Source organism: Sabethes cyaneus, chromosome 2 (genome assembly GCF_943734655.1).
Source record: "Sabethes cyaneus chromosome 2, idSabCyanKW18_F2, whole genome shotgun sequence".
Lineage (NCBI taxonomy): Eukaryota > Metazoa > Arthropoda > Insecta > Diptera > Culicidae > Sabethes > Sabethes cyaneus.
In genome coordinates, this window is record NC_071354.1 from 146,385,819 (window position 1) to 146,407,963 (window position 22,145).

General features: G+C 41.4%; 1 protein-coding gene across 1 annotated transcript; it reads right to left on the minus strand.

The window, feature by feature from the left end:
- Positions 1–5,629: 5,629 nt before the first annotated feature.
- LOC128738638 (polycomb group protein Psc) lies at positions 5,630–21,462 on the minus strand. The gene is made up of 5 exons (XM_053833931.1): positions 20,383–21,462; positions 19,615–19,705; positions 11,010–11,210; positions 10,259–10,472; positions 5,630–10,144 (listed from the first exon to the last, which is right to left on the minus strand). The coding sequence occupies exons 1-5, from the start codon at positions 20,552–20,554 to the stop codon at positions 6,776–6,778; spliced, it is 4,047 nt and encodes a 1,348-aa protein (XP_053689906.1). The 5' UTR covers positions 20,555–21,462; the 3' UTR covers positions 5,630–6,775.
- Positions 21,463–22,145: the final 683 nt, after the last annotated feature.

Below are 22,145 nucleotides of genomic sequence, written 5' to 3' on the forward strand. Positions count from 1 at the left end.
CAGAAATCACCGCACACGTCACGACAAAACGAATGCCTGCCTGGCTGTTCTGCTCTGCTCTGCTCTGGGGCTCACTGAAAACCCGGGGGTACCGGAATCGTCAGTCATTCACGAGCAGTTGCCTCGATCGATGTACATGTTCTGCGCCTGCCGGCAGACTCGGCCGGTCACTACTATACGGTACGGAATCAGAAATAATCTCTCTCGTGCACTCGTTTTCTCTCGCCGCGCCGTTTCGCTAGCGCAATTTGCATATTGAACCGGTTCTTCGCAATAACACTTACTCTTCCTTTATTTGGTGTCGTGTTTTACGTCGTAGCGAATGAAAAACTTGGCACAAAATTCGCATCAAGCACAACCCGAGCCCGCGCGAGAGAACGGTGCGCGCGAAATTGAACAAAAAGGGCAAAATAGCGGCATGATATGAGTGCTTGTGCTGCAGATATTCGTAAAGCATCTGACATTACACCATTCGTGAATAATTGTACCACATTTACGAGTTTCAAATGGTGGTGAATAATTATTCAAGTGATAGGTCAACATGAAAAGTATTTTCCACAACATTACATTACATTATTTTTTGAGCTGCTGCAAATAGCAGCAGGGTAATTGGGACCGGCGAAGCGGACGTTTTAGAAGACACCTTCGATGAACGCGTTTGAAGCCGAATTCACATATGTTAAAAATTCAATCATTTGAGCTAGTTTTAGTAATTTTTATGGCAAATAATGAATGTAACGTATCGAAAAATAACACAAGTAGGTAATAAGTTTGATTTGAATTCAAATTCAAAATATTTAATGACATAATAGTAATTAAGTTGAGAGTACGAACCAAGATCAATTACTCTGCATTTGCCTTTCACTACACTTCCAATGAAATGACAAACGTGCGCATACATAAAGAATCATATTACAACCGAACACTACAGCTGCAGCGCACTTTTCCAACACAGACACCAAGTTGGTCTAGGTTTAATCGCGATCGTAAAAAGTTTTGTTGGGATGAAGAGACTTGTCACTGTTTCTAGCGTACTTCCAAGCAAAGACATTAAGTTGGTCTATGTTTAACCGCTCGTGACGGGGAGCTTCTGTCACTTTTTTGCAAAAAAAAGACACGTTCAAACATTGACGACGTGTTTTCAAACCAATAAGAATTTGAGGATTTCCTTTAGAAACTTCATCTTTCACCAGGAATTTTCCAGTGCCGCTGAAGATGAACCACGTTTCGCCGATGCTGCTTCTATAAGGGATGTGTAGAAATAGTCGAAATCGAACGAGGTTCTGGCGTAAAAAAATTATACACTATCAGCACCGCATCGTTGCATGTTTTTTTTCCTTTCATGTGGCTTGAAATTGATTGTTTTCCCATATTGCTTAAGGCAAAATTTACGTACACGGACTGTTGCGGCCACAGTTAGAACTCAGAAATGCTTCGCCATGTTTCATGGAAATTTATTTTTACCTCTTTTCATGACGTACCTGTAGTAAAAATACAAACAATAAATGTTTTTAGAACGAAATAGTGCTGACCTAAAACAAGGATTGGATATGGCACATGATTATTTTAAAAAGCCAAATATCCTTTTGCACATATAACAATCTCACGATGAAAAGATATGCAGCAAGCAAACCTCTCACTAAAAATGTGTTGCAACGTAAACGTCAAAGCAGCTTTACGGACGTAAATGAATTAAGCTTTAAAAATAATTCGCAACGGCGTAATTTCTTGACGTAGGACTACGTCTAACAAGAAGGTTTGGGATAGGGTTTCATTTCAAAAATCCGAGCCTCACGAAAATACGAAAGATTTTGAACGGCAATAACTCTGCCAATTATGAATGTATTTTCATAGATCGGATACCGATCCACCCATAATAGATGTTGCAATTATGTGATTTCTACTAGAACTACCTATTTCAATCACGAAAGAGTGAATATTAACGAGAAGTATTAAGGTCAAATATTCCCATACATTTCATGATCGTCTTGCGAAGATTCTTTGCGACATTCAGACTTATACTTATTTAATATTTGTGCTCGGGAAATATGCCAGGAAAAAGTGACAAGGTCCTCTCGTCCAAACAAAATTTCTTAGGATCGCAATAAACCTAATCCAATTTGAAGTCTTGAAAGCGAAAGGTTATAAAAAAGTGAGTGGCCAACTCTAACTTTCACCCGATTGTATCCAAATACTGCAAGAATTTATTCAAAACTAATGTCTGATATGCAACAATTTCCAAAGTGAGGGAAAATTAGCAACTATCTGATCCGAAAATAGATTTTGGGCGTTTAATATGTTGCTTTTCAATTAGTTGCAAGTAATTGTTGACATACTTTTGATTGTATTGCTGTCATCATAAATGGTGCTATATATCAAAGCAGGAGTGGTAAATGATAACCCAGATTATTTATTTATGTTTTGTCGTTCAACCGTAAGTCCACTGACAAATATTTAATGTTTGAGCAAGATCCTTAAACCTCTATGTGCTACAAGTCGCTTACAATTTTGGAAATGTGATATCGTTACCAATCACCAGAAGTAGTGTGATTGTGGCCTGAACTCTTAGTTTATCTACAAAGAAAAAAATGAAACTGAAATACAGAGCACGGGCATTTAGGAAATTTAAACTTGTCTTCGTATATCAAATTAATAGAAATTTTTCAGAGCATTTATTACAATACAATAAATAAAAAGTTAGTGTGATATTCACATGAATTGGCTTCGAGTAGCTTCATAGCACTTTGGTTGTCCTCATTGATGATGATTGGTACGTTGATTTCATTCCCTAAATCTTCAAACAGCTTTAGTATCTAGATCAGTTCCTTGCAGCTCTCAGCTAGTGCCACATATTCAGCTTCCAAGCTACTCAGCATAACACAGTTCTGTTTTCTTGAATACCATCCGACCATTCCACCGGCATACCGAAACAACCGGTCGTGGATTTCCAATCCTTTGAATCACCAGCCCAGTCAGCATCTTAAAAAATCTCCAGCTTTTATGTGTCCATTCCTAGTGCCAATTCATAATCTATCGTTCCTTCTAGATACCAGAGTATACGCTTTGGTTCAACCCAATCGGTCTTTGTGGGACAGCTTGCTTTTCTTCCGAGAATAGATACTGCAGCAGCAATAGCAGGGCGAGTGTTTGTGGCTACATACGACAATCCACCAACTAGACTAGCAACAATCATCAGGTTGAGCAGCACATTTTCCTACTTTGCTAGTAGGTGGCCAGGATCGAGAGAAATCTTACTTGATTTCGTTTTCTAATCCAAATCTTGACAAAAGCTTCCGAATATACGTTGCTTGATTCAGTGAAACGTAATCTTTGGTTTGAGTGACTTGAATCCACAGGAAGTTCGTAATATATCCTAATGACGTTACATTGAAATGACATGTCAATTCTGCAATGATACCATTGTACTCTTCTTCACAGCCACAAACTATCACAAAATCATCTACGTACACAGGGATGTAAGCCATTCTACCATCCGAGCATTTCACGTACATGGACGAATGAAATCCTATTTTCTTGAGAGCGTCATCTAGTTTGTGGTTCCAGATTCGAGCAGCTTGTTCCAGTCTGTATAAACCTTTGCGAAGTCTGCAAACCATATTTTCTCCTTTCGCTTCGAATCCTAGTGGTAGACGCATGTACACTGTTTCTTGTAGTTCTCCATTCTTGTAGGCTGTCTTTACATCGGCATGTTTGATGAGCATTTTCTTTTTGACTGGCCACAGAGAAAAGCGTTCGAAAAGTAATCTGTTGGACTACCGGAGCAAAAACCTTATCATTGTCAACGCCGAATTTTTGTGTATATTCTTGGGCAACTAATCGGACCTTAACCTTATAACGCACGACCCGTCCGTCCGTCTTCTTTTTAAATATTCAGCGACAGCCAACTGTTTTCTTACTAGCTGCAAGTGACTGCAGCTCATCTCCAATGGCTTGCTTCCACATTATCTTTTCCGAACCTTTGTAACTGGATGGCTCCCCCAGTTCTTGTTGAACAGCATTTCTAGCAGCATTGTAACGATGATGAGGGACTCCTTTAGTAGGCCGGCATGATTTCCTATGCGCATCAGCGAGTTCATGCTCCTCGTGAATCCCTGGTTGCTCCCCCTCGAACTCACGCTCTTCTAGAATTCTTTCATCTTCATAATAACTCGTCCAGATTATCGTCAAAATCGTCATCTTCTATGTTTTTGTGACATACTAGCTGTTCAGCCTCTTCTGATCTACTAGGGTATTCTAAATTCTTTACTGGCGGCAACTGGAATTACTTGACGTCCTTAGCTTCTTGTAGAATATCTGCGCTGGTTTGATATGTATTCAGGAAACGCGCAACTCTGCTTATGGTGATCTTGTTCGTTTTCACATCGATGAATCTCCACGCTTTGTGCTGCAGAGAGTATCCCACGAAGATCATTTTCACTGGCTTAGGTTCTAGCTTCGTACGCTTAGAATCAGATACGCCAACGTATGCCTCCGAACCAAAAACTTGCAGGACTCTGACATCTGGTTTAAATCCATGCCAGCTCTTGAACGACGTTAAATCGGTTCCTTTGGTTGGCAACACATTCTGAATTGGTGGCTTCATCCCAATAACGATTGTGCACTCCAGCCTCCAGTAGTAAATATCGTGCCATCTCGAAGATATGCTGTGCGTAATCTCGGTTGGAGAGACGAAATGCCGGACTACCGATCTCTATGCTTACTAGTAGGAATCAACAGTCTCAGCGATCGAAGAATTTTGATAGATGTGTGTTTCTCAAAGACGTTGTCTCTGGAAAATACAGTGCACCATATTTGCAGTAGAAGTCCGAACGATTCGGCGATCAAAACTGGTAACAGAGACTTTTTTGTTTTTCTTTTTCTTTGGGAAGGTTTTCGCAGAGAAGCGAATAACAGTAATATAAGCAGAACGCTCGCTGCCAATCGCATAGCAGCTTTCACATGTTTTCGTGTGCATTCGTATGCGTTCGTGTTTTCGTGGGAAAAAGTGACTCGCTACCGCCAGGTTCGCTAGTATCTGTAGAAAGTAGCATGTACGTGTTTGGATTTCTACTTCCACTTCTGTTCTGTGATATTTGTGCAGCCAGGTGACGTACTATGAAGGTAGAAACAACCTAAGAAGGGTGCTGTTCCCTTTCAGGACATCATCTGTGTGTAACGTGGTGTAGATTCAAACAAAACACATGTTCGGAAAAAGGACTGTTGTTTTACACATACACATTCCTTCAGTAATTTTCCAATCGTTTACACCAGCATATATGCGAAAAAATCAAACAATGACCTCGAATGTCCAATATCACACTTAAAGTTGTGTTACAACTACGCGGAGAAATTTTACATCCAGTAGCTTGCAGAAATGCCATTTTTCCGAATAATCTGATAAGTACATCGAGAGAATTGAAAAAGCCTTTTAAATAATTGATTTTTCCGACATAGTAGAATTATATCAAAAAATTATTTCTTAACATCTGTGTACAATCGACGTAGTCCACCGGTAAAAACGCATACTTACCTTTTAGGTTTCGAACAGTAAGTTTTGTGATATTTTGATGCTGATTTCAAACAGTAATTAATTGTTGAGATAAATTTATTACATTTTTATAATGGATTTGTTTTTATATGTACATAGTTTACAAATTATTTCATATTCCTATATTCTTTCGGTGTGCTTTTAAAACATAAATTATCATTACATATCTAGTCTATCTATTTGAGTTGTTCAGGACAAGCGTTTGAAAAATATAACAGAATGGAAACAAAAATAAATATAACAAAATGCCAGCTTCAACAAAGAGTTCTTTCCATCCGTACTCTTAAACGTTACTATTTACAGATCCACTTACTTTAACATGCAAATAGGTATACACATCGCAATAAACAATATCGAACGTTATCATTGTCTTGTTACGTCTATTTAATAACATCACTTCGTCTTCGGATTCTTATTCGTACTAGGCATGTCACACTATGGTTTAAAAATGCCCAAGCAAGCCCCTGTTTCATTCCAACAAACGATGCACGTCTTCCAATCCAACCGAACAAACCGTGCTAGCTAGAGAACGAACGCACTGCTCCGGCGGCAGTGTAAACAAAGATAAATGCCCTTCACATACGTGTGCGATTACGAAGGCTCGGCAACGACTTAAATCGGACAAAAAACCAACAGCCAGCGACGAGAGAAGTGAAATTGCCTGCATTAGCTCGACATTAACGAAGGCTAGAAAAAATACTGTTATTGTGTTTTTATCTCGTTTGCTCTTGCATGGCATTTCCCTCCGGAACCGTTTTGTGCACGAACGAGCAATCAATCTATCGAAAACAGCCAAAGTAACGATTCTCTCAAAATACTGACGGTTTTTGGTCTCTCACATAGACCACCACACTTGGTTCGTCTTATTTACAGCACCGGTCACAAACACTGAGACGTCTATTTACAGAGATATACTCTAAGCGTATACGAGTTGTATAGTTTTCTGTCTGCTTGCTTTGCCTTGGCGAGGCAAACGCCAGCATGAGGTTTTAATTTTCGGAGAATATACGACCGAACCAATAATCCACTGACTAAATAATGGGTTAAAGATTTACTGCCGATATTTTCCCTCTGTTTCGCCTGCGTTCCGTGAGAGCCGCTCACTGCTGCTGCTAAAGGTCGTCAGCATTATTAATCGAATTAAGGAATATCTATCACAATTGTCGCTGTTGTCGGCGTCACCCGAGGCGACCAAGCCGCCGTCGTTGTGCCGCCTTTGACCAGACCTCATTTTTCCAAACTGTTGTCACTACCGGCTCTTGCGATGCGAGATAACTGCTGTAGGTACAGGGCTTGCATCAGGAGTGGATTCGGCTGCAGCCCCATCATCTGGGGCATCATCATGCCACTGTTGTTTAGCTTGGCCACCTCGCTGAGATAGTTGGCAACCTGGAGCTTCTGTGTGTTGCTTAGATTGTTGTTCATTAGCATATTCATGGCGTCCTTGGATTTATCAGCGGTTGTAGGTGACGCTACTGCTGCGGAGTTTTGTGACGAGAGGTCCAACACATTTTGCTTGGGAGATTTTTGCGATGGTCTTCTTGGTTTGGATTCCATTTTCTTCGCCTGATTATAGTTTGCATTATCTTGGTTCATTTGAAGGCCGAACATGGGTCCCATTGCAGCCAACGCTGCGTGCGACGGAGTTGAGGACATCGCTGGTGGAGTTTTCGATTTTGGCTGACCCGGTGATACTGACGGTTTGGGGACCGGAGGTGATAGGCTTTTACGATTTGGCGGAGGAATGGAAGGTGTACCAGTTGGTGGGAAAAAAGTTCCTGTCGGTTTCGGAGCGATGGGAACGTGTTTGGGGGCGATTGGTTTCGGAGGCGAAGGTGTTGGTCTTGAACTGGCATTAGTTTTGTTTATGAGATCTAACTCGGGATAGGAGTTCAGCTTCACAATGCCGTTGCTCAGTACGGTGGCATTTGGAAGTTTGAATGTGTTACTGTTAGGGGATGACGTCGGTGGTGTGAATACAGGCGAGAGTTGTTTTTCTGCCCTGGCGCCTGGTTTGTTCTTGCTCTTGGGTTCTTTTTCCACTCGAATTGATTGAATGAATTTTTGCTGGAACGATGCATTGTCCGCCTCGAGACTAGAGCCCTTGCCCTCGCCATGAGTTTTGATTTTCTCTGACTTACCAGGGCTAGGGCTTTTTGCTGCTTTCTTGTTTGAGGAATCTGACTGGACCTTTGGAGGTGTTGTTCGCTCGGCTTCTGTGATTGAGATCTCAGGTAACTTCAGGATCTCGATGTAATTTTTATCCTCCTCGGGTAGGCTTTTGCGAGCCTTCTCTCTGGCTGCTTCATCCTCCTCGGTGGCCAGGGTGATGGAAAGCGATGATGGAATGTTGATTTGATTGAGTAACGATTGAACCTTCGGTTGCTTCTCGGGTGGCTCTTGTTTGTTTTCCGGACTAGGACAAGCTCGCTTTCTCTCGTTTACTGGCTCTGCCTTGCGTTCGTGCACGCTTTGCGGTGGCGAACCATTGCTCGTCTTTCGATCGTTCAGCATATTTTGCAAAAAATTAGCATAAGCCAGCGGATTTGCATATTTATATTGTTTTGTCGAGATGTTGAAGTTCGGATTGTACTGCGGTGAATCTGGCGAGTAGCTCGGCGAGTTGGAATACGAAGGAATCGGCGTTCGGGAGCCGGCCGGAGCTTTGTTGGCATTCATGAGTGCGTAATTTAAATAGTTCACGGGGCGATTTTGTTTCGTTCTCGGCTTAGGCATCGATGACAAAGCAGTTGGTACAGCGAAATTGCCATTATCAGATGGTGGACCGTAAACTTTAATATTTTTCTTAGCATTTTCCGGCTTTATTTGACTTATTTCCGTGTCCTTATTGGGGGAAATAATGGGAGGATTTTGCGCGGATCGCTTCATTTCTAGCAGTTTTTGTTTGTGGTTTTTCATATAGTCGACATCTTTCGGCAAAAGGGGAGGTAGCTTTTTAGCCGCCTGAATTGGTTTTGGGAACGAAGGCACAGCGGGTCGTTTCATAAGTTCCGAAGAAGGTTTGGGAGCAATCATCACAGGCTGAGCAGGCTTGGGAGCTGGGATGTTCGTGGTCGTCACTACTGGTGGAGGCAACGATGAAGGCGGTTTGAAGTCGAAAGGTTTTGTTTTGGGTTCTTGTTTGGGAGGACTTTTGACCGAAAGTTCGGACTTTATCGGTAATGGTTGAGCAAGCACCACATTCTTCGTTGAAGGAGATGTTTCAAGCTCTTGTTTGACCACACGAATTGGAACCGAGGTTGGTGTGGGTGGTGGTGGCGTTGTTTTATTATTGACAGTGGACTTAATATTTTGCTGAACGGTTCTTTCTACGAGTGCCTTCATTTCGTCATCAGAGAGTTTTGGTTTCTTTGGAACAGAACGACCATTTAGGGAATCTTTGTTCTTGCGCTTGCCTTGTTTTGGTTCGTTGTTCGTAGACGATGATGAACTGGAAGATCCCGGTGAGCATGAGGGGGACCTTGATTGATTACCTTGAAGTGACTTGATTGGAGTCAACTCGAACGAATTAAGAAACTGAGATTTCTCATCCTCCAAACTTAGTTCGGCCTTCGGCTTTGGCGAGGATGTGGCGAATGATTGAGAAACTATTTTTAACGTAGACGTCGATAGTTCGGGACTTTTCTGATCTATTTTAAGCACTATAGAAGGATGCACTTTTTCAAGTTCTGAATTTCTCTTCGGCGACTTCACTTTCTTCACACTTTTATCCAATTTTTGCGCTTCTTTTTTCGCTTTTTTTAGCTCAGAGTCATTAACACTTTGCTTATTGTTGTTCTTGAAATCACTTGCACCACTCAGTTCTACTTTGTATGGTGTCTTCCTACTGCTTTTCCCATCTTTCTTAACACTGACTAGCCCATCTTTCACTTTTTCTATTTTAATTTTGAGATCACTGGATGATTTAATCTTATTAACACATTTTTCCTTATCCTCAGACTTCTTCTTTTTCACTTTTTCAGACTTGTCCGATTTATGATGCTTGCTGCCGATTTCCGGCTGAGGACTTTGAAGGATACTAACATAGGTGTTTTTATTCATTTCTATTTTCAGCTTTATCGATTCATTTTTCTTCACCTTGGGTGGCTCGACAGGAGCGGCAGCTGGAGCACCAATTCCAGCACGCTCGCCACTGTTGCACCGATTCTCCTGCTGCGGTTTGCCCATTGCTATCACGTTAGGCTTTACATCCAGGATAGCTTCACTTACACTAGCAACGATATCAACCGGTGTTGGTCGGATTGCTGCACCAGTAGCAGTCGTTGCGGTTGTTGTCGTCATTGGCGTCATCACCGTTGGCGTTAGTGATGTTGCTATTGTCAAACTAGTGTCATCACCCAGTTTTCCCTCCCCATCCGTCAGGCTCGGTTCCTCCCGTTTGATATCACTAGGTTTAATGAGAGCAACACTCTCACTGCCATCAATGTTGTCCTCTTCCTTGATGGTGGCCAGTGCACTGGTACTGCTCTGGCGACCGGTGGAAATGCTGGGGGATCTCCGCAAGGGCACCTCCGGTAGCTCGACCGATTTCATCTCATGAGTACGAATGCGGAAAAAGAATTCCATCGAATCGTTCTGCAAAAGAAAGTAAACGAAAGCAACGAAAAAGGATGATTAAATCGATCTTATTAAATTCTTGTGCAGAGGGAATTTTTTAGCATAGAGTCAGGAAAACAAACAGACACTTACTTTCTTCCAGGTGTAGATATATGCAACATCCATTAAGGTATAATGGTCCGGAAGGGTAATCGTTTGCACTTTGTACATGATTTCCACGTAGTACAGATGCGTAGGAATGTTGTACTTGTTGATGATGAATTTCTTCAGGCAAGCAATCCTTACCATCGCCGGACACTGCAGATACTTGGGCCGCTTTAGCTCTTCGTTGTCGCCGGCAAGCTCCCTATAGAGACAAAAGAGAACCGAGAAAACGTAGTACGTTATTATTCCTGTTCGGTAGGGTTGCAAGCTGGGGGCACGTTGGAGTAGCAAATACCAACAGACGGCGTTGGTACGGTTTTGCTCGGCATCGGAATCGTTTCGGAAAACTTTGTCAAGGGGAAAATGTGCACGGTAGACGGGACATAATGACAGTGCCAGGGAAAGAAAGAGAGAGAGAGATAATTATCACGACCAAGCGGAAACTTTTAACGAACAAATTGAACCAAGTGGAAGTGGAACCAAGTGGAAATAAATTATCGACGTAATTCATTAGAACGGAGAAGTGTTGATTAGGAGTTCAACAGGAAAAAGTTGGCTTGGTCCATGCTAAAAGGCATGCGGATTCTGGCAACGGAGAGTACTTAACAGTTTCCTCCCTTTAGTTGCGAAATCAGCGTAGAGACGACGAGAGCGATTGCGTTCTGTTTGGTAAAACTTCACGCGTAATTATTATTACGAAAATTAATTCTTTATTTGCGTTACTGGTGGTGGTACTTACTTGTCAGCGTACTCCAGCGATAGTTGAAACTCTTCGCTGGGACCGAAGATTAGATGCTCGGTGTCTTCGCCCCGCTGCTCCGGAGTGGCCAAGGCGGCCATTTCCGGATTTTGACGGTAAAAAGCTCGCTTCCGGAGCAATTCCTTCTCGTACAACCCTGGAACCAGCTTGTATACGATAGCCTGCAGGGTAGCGTCCGGTCTGAAAGAAACAAAAAGAGAACTCATTTGTAGCGATGGGGGGTTGTCCAATTATAGAAACTAGAATTTTAGGGCGAGATCTGCGATAAAAGCAAGCGGAAACAAGTGGCATAATGAGCGGTGCACGCAAAGCATATGTCGCCCCCGATCGGAATTCGTAAGTGTGTGCTCAGGAAGGAATAGATAATTGTCTTCAATTCTGTAGCACCTCATCGGATTGTCGGTGGTGCGTAAAGCGCATAAGTTTGAACCTCTGACGCTCGAATGTTAATTACATTTTATATTCAAGAGAAACTAGACCGCTTTGTGAGCGGTAGTCTCGACCCGCCGCGCCGCCGAGCAATGCTGCCGGTATACCGTAATGCATTGTTTATGATTCTACAGGCGACCTTTTGCTTGCTTCTCTCTCTGTTCAGTGTGCCGCCCCTCGTGCGGCCAGACCACCGCGCTTTGCACACCTCTCTGACTCGGGTTTCCTCCGTCTTCTACAACGAACGGTGGGATAGAGACCGAGCTGGGGTGCAACATTTCAACACAGACGAGCATATTGATGTCATGCGTTTTGGCGCTTTGCACGCATGCAGCTAATGTCATACCAAGGGAGTTGAATGCAGTCTACTTTTGCGGAACCGTTTCTTGTTTTTCTGCTTCCAACTGAACTATGCAGCCATTTCAAAATATAAAGTTTAAGAAACTGTATCAATTCAATTGTATTTTTATTGTCAAATGTAAGAATACATTATCTACACATTATCAATACATTATCACTACACAAGGGCAGCTCATCATGCACGTCCTGCTACACGGTAAACCTTTGGCTGTAACAAGTAGATAATGCTCATGGATAACAACTGAAATATAATAACTTATTGGATATTGGATATTGGAGGTACGACACAATTGTATTTCGTCCGAGAGATTGCTGGTGAGATTGTTCTACTTTTACCTATATATACGCCATTCATATTATATATTTTGCTAAATCGTATATTGCTGGTTACACGAACACCTATGAGGATTGCGTGAGTTTTTGCGCATCTTCTTGCATTAGGTGTTCAACTAACGTACCCATTTCTACAATCGTAAGGACATGGCCAGGTGTATGGTGTGCTTACGGGCACATCATATCAGCCACCCATGGTGTGTACGGTTGTCTATGCTATGCTATGCTATACTATGCTATGTAAGAATACATTATCTCTGATTTTACTAGCCACGAGTAGTTATAAAATGGTGAAATCAAAATAACAATAAGAGCCAGCAATGAAATTGAAACACTTAAAAGGAATAACAGTTATTGGGACAATTTGCAATTTTAATTCGTTTTGTTTTGAAAAATTGTCACAAATTTTGAGAACCACAACAAATTTTCATTCATATTCGTGACGTGATTTTGGCAGCACGGTCATCAGTTTGCATTAGAGGGGTGGTGCGGCTGTCAAACTACATACATTGTCCAAGTCCCACTTATTGGTTTTGGTTTTGGCATTGAGACCTACTTAAAGGTTAATTCGTTTTAAAACGACTGAAACTAATTAGAAAGCAGTTAAACACAGCCTTTTAGTTATAATTTATCTATTATTAGTTATTTTCGATATGCTGGCTGGTTCCAAATTGTCGCCTTCCATGGATGTTTAGTCCGCAAAATATTGAAAATTCCATTCGTAAATTCGTTCTTTTCAAATTTTATTTCCTGTAGAATTGTAAAAATTAGATCAAATCCCTTCAGCTTTTGTAACAAATTTGCAGGAAGTGAAATCACTTCAAAATTGCATCAGTAAGTATGTACTAGTAATTTTAATTCACGGCTCCTTGTTTATGTATTTTACACACTCTTAAATGAGTTTACTCGTAAATTGGTTGAATTTAGCTAAAACTTTGTTAAAACTACTCAAAATGCCCTTAAAGTGTACAAACTCAGATTTTAAGAAGTTTTTCAACCAAAAAGTTGGTAGAAGGAACTTAAAAGTGCGTTATTGGGCACCGAGAATAATTCAATTATTGGTAGCAAGTAGCCAAAATTGGTTGAATTTTTGACCCAAAATTTGAGTCTGTACACTTTAAGGGCATTTTGAGCAGTTTCTATCAAGTTTTTGCTAAAACCGAACTAGTTACCGGTAGAATCATTTAAGAATGCATACGATGCTAAATGGACCGGTCGCTTACTCCAAATACCCTGTTGTGATTTGCGACAGACTGTGCCCCGTAGGACGATTTGTTGTTTAGTGTCGTTTGAAATAACTGCTTTCAAAACTGAAGAAAGTGTTGTTTGCTCGTTTTCCCAGTGTGCTTGTGTGTGGAGGTGAGTGTATTTTTGGTGTATTACCGGTGACTTATGTTACATTTATACTATTACAATTCCATATTCCATATACAAGGTGTTAGGTATAGCAGCTTAGTGCAAATATTTCAGGGAGTGATCGAGGACTACATTTGATGAAAAAAATCATTCTACGCATATGGTCAAATTTCAATCGTTACAGAGTTATTAATCATTTTTAGTTTTCGGTTCTTTTTTTCTGTTTGCCTTAATACTAGATATACCAGACCGGTCATTTTGACTGGTCGTGCAATTTCAATTTGAAATTTCCACAACATATAACATATGCTTTTAGAAACGATGTTATGCTTTTGCCATTTATACCAGCACCAGTCAAAATGAGTTTTGTCGAGAGTCGGTCCTTTTCGGTGGTTCTATTCTTTAGCTGACCGATTTCTCGCCGGATCTCTTTGAGATCGGAAGTCGAAAGGCCTATAGGCTCTCCTACGTTGACTTTTGCTTAATTTCTTTTTGCTTTATCGCAATTGAGATCTCTATCAAAGAACTGCCTCCACTCACTAACCACCTCGCGCTCGTTTGTGGCCAGGTTTCCCTGCTCGTTCCTGCACATGTCAGGCCTCGGTGTGTATCCTTTACGAGATCGGTTCACCTTCTCATAGAACTTGCACATCTCACTAGCCTGAAATAGTGGTGCTAGCTCTCCTTCTGGCGTTTTGAGGCCTCACTGATGACCGAACGTATCTGCATTTATCTTCGAGGGTTGAAGCACCTGGCCACAGTGGAAAGCGCGTAGTACGCGCATAGTTTTCTGCACCTTGCGGATTGTCTAATTGCCGAATGTCTAACCGAGGAGGCTGGCTTTGTCGCAAGGTATATACTGTCGATAATTTTGAGCGCACGTGTACTGCTACTAGGTAATGATCTGAGTCGATATCCGTACCCCGTAGGAAGCGTACATTGGTGATGTTCGAGAAAACCCGGCCTTCGATGAGAATATGGTCGATTAGGTTCAATGTTAGTCGGTCAGGTGATCTCCTGGTGGTTTTGTAGGTCTATGCGGGGAAAAAATGTGTTTCTGATGATCAGGCCTCGGGAAGTTGCAAAGTTGATGCATCGCTTGCCTGTCGATCTAAGCGTTCATGTCCCCAGTGACGATGATATCCCGTGGCGAGCAGCTATCGTATGTTGCCTCCAGCTGGACATCGAACGCTTTTTTCTCGTCGTCGGGTCTACCTTCGTGTGGCCAGTGCACGTTTTTGATGGTGTAGTTGAAGAAACGGCCTATTATCCTCAACACACACATCCTTTCGCGATCCTGCATTCTGCCCATCACTACGAAGCCCGTTCCCAGCTCGTTGGTTGCTCCACCGTTCTGGCAAAATTGGGCCTTGCTGCCACGGATTCCCCACACCCTCCCGCCTTTGCGATTGATCTGCTGTAGTGCAACAATATCGAACTTTTGCGGTTCTAACTGAACGAACAACATCCTGTCGTCATCCATGAAATTTAGTAATTTACAGTTCCAGGTAGGAAGCATCCATTCCAAATCTTTGTTTCATCGCCTTTGTCCATGCTAAATGTTCCGAGTTGAATTTTCTTGATTTTTCGTAATATTTTAGATATAAAAAGCTTGCCTTACTAGGGCTATGCTACCGAGTCTCATGATGGGGCTGCCATCGTATAGTGTCGAGACAAGACAGTGCCTCCTTGCCTGTCTGTATACGACCTTAGTTTCCACCAGGGTTGGTTACCACATCTCCGCTAAGGTTGCTCGTATTCAGGTTGGTAGGGAAATCAACCTATTTTGGACCCCATCTGTAGCTGTACATAATTTGGACATTTACAGCAAATTCAAATGGAAGTGTCCATATTATGTGCAACTGCAGATGGGGTCCAAAACAGGTTGGTTACCCTACCACAAGGAGGTGGAGATAGAAGTTACTGGATAAGAGGCTAAGGACCACTGTGGGGTCCGTGTTGCACATTATTCAGTCGTTCACCAACCGTTTCTTATCCACCAGTCATTTTGACTGGTTTTGGTATAAATAGGTATATTTAAAATGCTGGTATATCTAATGTTAAAGTAGCTTGGTACGAAAACTACGTAAGCTAGCTCAATTCTGTTACTTTCATTCAGCTGAAAAACAAACGTACTGAAAATTGTTCTCAAACCTCTTACTTCATGAAATTTAATTACCTTTTCGAAAAAGAAGAAAACTTATCCAATTTAATTCTACTATGTATATTTTATTCATGACAGATACGCATTTCGCCTACGACTTGCAGGCTTCCTCAGTGTCTGTTTTCGAACCTGAGGAAGCCTGCAAGTCGTAGGCGAAATACGTATCTGTCGTGAATAAAATATACATAGTAGAATTAAATTAGATAAATTTTCTTCTTTTTTATTTTTAGGTTTCGTATTATACTAAGACGCTCCAAAAACTTCAGTACCTTTTGGAAGCAAAAAGCTTTGCAATAAGTGTTTCTCAAGGCGTTTTTATCATATTTCTTCTAAAAAGGTGTGAAAAAACGAGGGATGGAAAATTCCGATTTTGATCTATTCTGATTCTCGGGGGAGAGTTTTTAATAAAATGATGCCTTCTTGCGAGAAATTCGGGGTAAATTCGGGGTATTTTTATAGTAAAAGTGCTATAGTTCCTAAATAAGCAAAGAAAGAGGTACACTATATTCGGCAATGTTGTGTATTTTTACTATTTGTACAACTTTGTAAAACATGAAAAAGTCATACAACAGCTACAAAAACAGCTAAAATAGAAAAAACTGATTTGATCGATTTTTCATTTATGAGAAGTAGGATTTTTCTATCTTTGGTGTAGAGATAGAAGGTTACTGTCTTCAGCAAAATTTCTTGTAATAATATGCTGTAAAACTTTACAGAACACATCAATGTGCTATATTGAAACTGAAAAAAAATAATTTTCTATTGCACTTTTACGGGGATTAATCAAAATTTGAATTCTTCTGGACGATAGAACTTTTAATTTTAAGAAAGTCTTCTAAAGGTTCCATAAACCTAAAACCAAGTTTTCCCGCTCAAAGCTAATGCGCACCAAAAAAGGTTCTGGACCCTTGTGCTGTGCCCGGTTCATTGAGCTTTCGTTTGACCAATTGAGGGTTAAAATTTAATTTTTAGTAGAAGTCTTCGATATTGCGATAGGTCTTAAGTCTTCAATTTTGCAAAAAATTTCCCGATTTTGTCAGTTTCCCCATTTTGTCAGCCCAAAATTCAACATGGGGCTGACAAAATCGGAACATTACTGTATTTCGAAGTATTATTTCGAACAAGAATAATTTTTGCGAAATTCTGAGATTTTCTATCAAAGAGCTATGCATAAAGAACCTTTTATGGGACCTCCTTAAACCTTATCTAATGTGCTCTTGTGTGCCAGTTAATTAGATGTTTGGCTATATGTAGTGTAAAAAGTTACTCGAAAACTACCGAAATGCTGTACCACTGCTTATAACCAAACATATCAAGTCAATCGGTGCAAGAAACATTGCCCCGAAAAGCAACCCGTTAATAATGAATGGTAATCGAAGCATTTTGAATTGCAGTAAATTGATAAAATAATAATAACCGTACGTTAACTTCTCGTGCTTTCCATGTGGATGAAACCATCAATTTTTTCCTCCGTGATTAGTCTTTAACCAACTTCTCGCCGGGAAATTGTTATCGTTTGTAGGCACTCACATCATTTCTAAGCATGATGGAAACTACTTCTTTCGGTAGGTCTAAGAGCAATGCAAGAGTGGTGTTGTCAGAATTTACCACATTTCTCAAGAATGACCCATTTTATCATTAGACTTCAATTCTTTGAATTACTTCGTATGAGGATATGTGCTGAGCACACACTTAATTCAAGTAAATTTTGGATACTACTTGGAAGATTTGTATGACGCGGTGTAAAAATTTGTACACCGCGGTGGGTGCTGTACGCCCATCGCGATATCTCAGCTGTCCTTTAACCAGAAAGGTGATTTTTGGTACACTGTTTCTTTGTCTCCTATCTTTGCGATCGGTTACGTCCCAAGATAATTTTATTTTAAAATCTCTCATACTAGGCCTCTGCTTGGCTTTCTAGATATGTGATTGAGAAATGACAAATGGCAGCATTTTTCATGCATTTGAATTTTTGACTTGTTCAATCCTTATGTTTCTAATCAAGTTACTTCATAATCAGCAATATACCTCAGCACTGACCAAAATTATTCAGCTGTGCAATTTTGCAGTCCCTTTTCAAGTATTGGTTTTTGCATGATGTAACAATACTGACTTAAAACAGTAAATACCGTCGAACGAACAGGTTTTTCATAACATATATTGAAAGATAATACATTGAAAACAAAAAATGTTCAAAGAAGGATATTATTAAATTTCGCTGAATGTTCCTGTTTATAAATTACGTCTATCCCAAATTAGCCCCCTCACGGTATTGCTCGGCCATCTTCCGTTAGGCAAAAACTTTGACGCCCGATCAGCTGTCACTGGTGAAATGGGAGTTCACCTGATAGCGGTGACATAGATCCTATTTTTGGAACGGCCAGTATGTGGCCTTCGGGAGCCTTTGGTATCACAGCCAGGTCGGCTGGCTGCACGACACAGATACCGCTGGCAAGCATCGGACAGCGGAGCGACAAGAAAAATCGGCACATTTCCCCTTTTTATTGATTTTTCGACACATTCGTGTCGGCCGACAAATGCAGAACCTACGATGGTACAGTGGGAAAACTTTTTTTTTTGCTGTGTCGAAATGTCGTTTATTTTCCATCTGTACGCTTTGCGCTCATATTTACGTACTTGTATCCGGACGTACCCAGCGTTCACAAGACCGATCGAAACGGATAAGAGGTAGACTTATTATGGTTCTATTTTTGGTATCATACAATCACGTGAAGGGATGCCAGTAATAAGTATTCGAATCTGATAAAGTATTAAATCCTTAATCGTTGGTTAATCATCATCTCTTACGGTAGGAGGTATTCTCTATTGGATAATTTCATAAGTTGTCATAACGATAAATGCATGCCCTCATTCCAGATCTTGCAGACGTAATCCTCAAATTGTTATCATCAGAAATAAAAATATCTAAAATTCCTCACTGCTTCGAAACCTCCACCACACAATCGCTGCCTCTTCAGCGAGCCCTTTAATCAACCGACCCGTCTTCGGCATCGCACCAGTAAATCTTACTTTCAACCATTTCCATCTTCGGTTTCCCATTTCCGTTCCCTTCGGGCACTTCGCTGTGCGCCGGCCGTCCCAGATGACGTGACCCGCTATTTTTTCACAGCTCCCGCTCGATTCTGTCGGCTGGCTGCGTGTATTGTTACCGGCCGGCTGCTGAAGATAGACACAAGAATCACGCTTCGATGACTGGCATGATTGTGATCTATACTGCGGAGCGGGTATACCGTGCGGTGCGGTTCGTTGCGGCGAAGCTGGCTTCCGCGGCCTGAAGGTATCTTTTACGCTCACGTGTACCTGCACAGATAAGTGCCGAGGTTGGCCAAAAGGCTGCAGTCGGTCGATAACGCATTGTTCCTCGAAAATGCAGGGCTTTCAATTCCCGGAGTCCGGGTTGTTGTTATTTCTTCGTTTCCTTTCTCACTTCTTATCCAGCGTTCGGTAGATTGTTGTTCACTGGCATTGTCGGTTTGTAGTAGATTCGTCATGAATATACTGAATGTTTGAGAAGTTGTTAGGACGTACACACATGCACACTATCAGACGTTGTTGCTGTATACATGAACTTTTAAGAGTTGATATCCTAAAACTACATTTATCTCGAAACATGTTGATAACCATTCGAATAATTGAATTTGAACCATGTTATATAATTTTGGGCTTTTCTTACCATAGATAAACAATGGTACCGTTAATGTCAACAACATAGGCACAAACACATGTGGCACCACATGGTGCGCACCCCAAAGATTGCGCTTCACCCCACGTCTTGTGAGGCGTACACAAAGTGAACACATTCAATTTATGACAAATTTATGTTTACGGTGCGTCAAATTACGTATTATCAAAGCTCTTCGTTTGTGTTGGTCGTATTCCTCGTTTGGGGAACACCACTGCTAGCGTGAGAGAGTTACTTACTTGATGTTCGGTTTCGCTTTGTTTATCATCATCTCGCACTGAGGACAGTACTGTTCCGTACGCAAGTGTTTCATGATACAGCTATGACAAACTGAAAGAGAAGCAAGATGGAAAAGACAAATATTAATAACGACGATGTAGATGGTTTTCCACTCTGAAATATTGTTTACTAAACCCTTGTCCTCTAGATTGTCCGTATCTGTGTCTGTCTGAAGAGCCTTCAGTTTGTTTGTGGGTGGTGTACGGAATAGGGGTTCCTCTGTGCTAATGAGCAAATCAAATTATTCATCCATAATAAATTCATCTGCAGATTGTATAAACGCCCAAGGGAAGCATGATAAATGATGCAAGATAACATCGTCGACGACAACGGTTGAGTCTTTCGGGAGGTAGCCGTTACCCCTGCCCGGTAAGATTGAAAGAACCCAGTGCAGTGCTGCAATTTGGAATTAAGGTTTGCGTCGTTAGCGAAAAAAATCTAGGGAGCGTTTTTGCCAACAGAAGAGTTATTATAATTCCGTCCCTTTCGTCGTTCGCAATAGAAAGAAGGAAAGGTTATTATTATTCCGCTTATATCCCTAGGCAGCACATGGGAGAATAAAAAGTTGAAAACATCAGGAAGCAGAGGATAAAGGAATTCATCCTTGAAAGAGGAATCGTACAAGAGGAACCAACCTAAGCTCTTGGACCCGTGCTGTCAGAGAACCAGAGGAATCGTGAAGGAAATCGTTTGTCAAATATTCTACCGTTTGGTAATTTAATACTCACACGAATGTAGACACTCGACTATCGTGGTTGCATCAATCAAGTAACCTTTACAAAGATTACATGTAACATAGGGATTAACCGAACTCAAATGGATCCGAGCCGGTTTATATGGTGATTCTGGACCACTAACAACCTTAGTTGTCTTGGTCACTTTAGCCACTTCTGCCGTCATTGCTGATGTTATATCCTTCTCACCAAACAGCTAATCCAATAAATTGTGTAATCCAAATGCACAGTATTCCAATCGTTCGTTGCACTCGTCCCGTTTAAGCTTCAAATTCGATTTCTTCCACATATTTTTTACGCAAAATCAAGAAACCTTTTCCCATCACTTAGCACGAAATCGAAAACAATCTTTTAACACAACCCCAATTTAATAACACCACATAAAGCTTCTTCACCAATACACGCTCTCCGGCCGGAGCTATTCGCGTTCCTCTGACAGTAAACACAGCACAGATTGTCGAAAAATAATAAAATACACGCCGGCAGAACAAGCAGTTGATTGAGCGCGCGCAACCGAACCAGTTTTATGCTGAGGTCTTCACTCCCATCTCTTGCTCACCTTCTCTTCTTACACTTACTTCGGCTTTCTCTCTCTCTCTCTGCACTTATCGTTTTCCACTTCACAAAACTTCCTTCTGATATGCGTTTTGACGACCGGCAGCACACATCTTGGCAATGCTTACTCGTCCACGTTTGACAACTAAATGATGTCGGTTCGGCAACCACACACAACGGGTACCGTTTTTGGTTGCCGCTTGGCGTATCCTTGTGTGCGAGCGCGCACGGAACACAGTCAATGCCGAGATTACCCACACAAACGTAGGCAATTTTTATGTTGCAAGCATTTGAAATATTGTAGGCTGCCGAATGAATCGGAAGGCTCTCGTAAGTTCAACACACTCAACGTTCTTTTTATTTATTTTGAGAATTTAGTGTACACTTAGACTCACTTTAAACGGTGGCACATTTAATGCAAATTACTATGTTTATTTCTCAATACTTCTGCATTCGATACAAAACTGTCACTATTAACTTCGCCTTAGTAGACATCCGGTAGCTTTAAATAGAAACACGACCAACGTGAATGCCGTTTCGATTTGAACTGAGCTCCTATTTACAACTGTGGCAGCCGAAAGAAGCGGCAACAGCTGCACGCACATAGCCTACTACAGATAGTCAGAAGGGCGACGGTACATAGCAATGCGGCCGCTTGTTCACGCACACCAACGCAACGGACAGTTAACGTTCACTTATGTACCAGTCGCAACCGTCGAATACTCGCTTGCCGTAGGGAGCCGTGATATGAAGGAGCTTGAAATTTGATCCCCCTCTTATTTGCCGGAACCGTCTCGCTCTGGCAACTGGTTAGTCAGCGTTCACACTCACACCCTCCCTTTCGGATGCAATGTTCGGTTCGAAGTCTGCATTCGATTTCTCCCTCTGCTCCGTCAGCGAAGAGAAGCACATAAGTGCTGTCGTTTTACATAATCAGCATCGCCCGCATTCAAAACTGTACGAGCTTTGAATACTACATAACAATGAGGAATTAATTTGGTTTCTTTTATTGCTTAGTTGCTCGTTTCTCGACAGAACTATGGTTTTGTAATTAATTTTATTCACAGTTGCCATTAACAGGAATGATCATGTAAATGATCAAATGGCAATAAGATAATTGCATTGTTTCAACTCAAAGAATCAATATTTACTTAGTACTGTCTAATAGACAGTATTAAAACCTCAGTTGTGTGAAAGCAGCC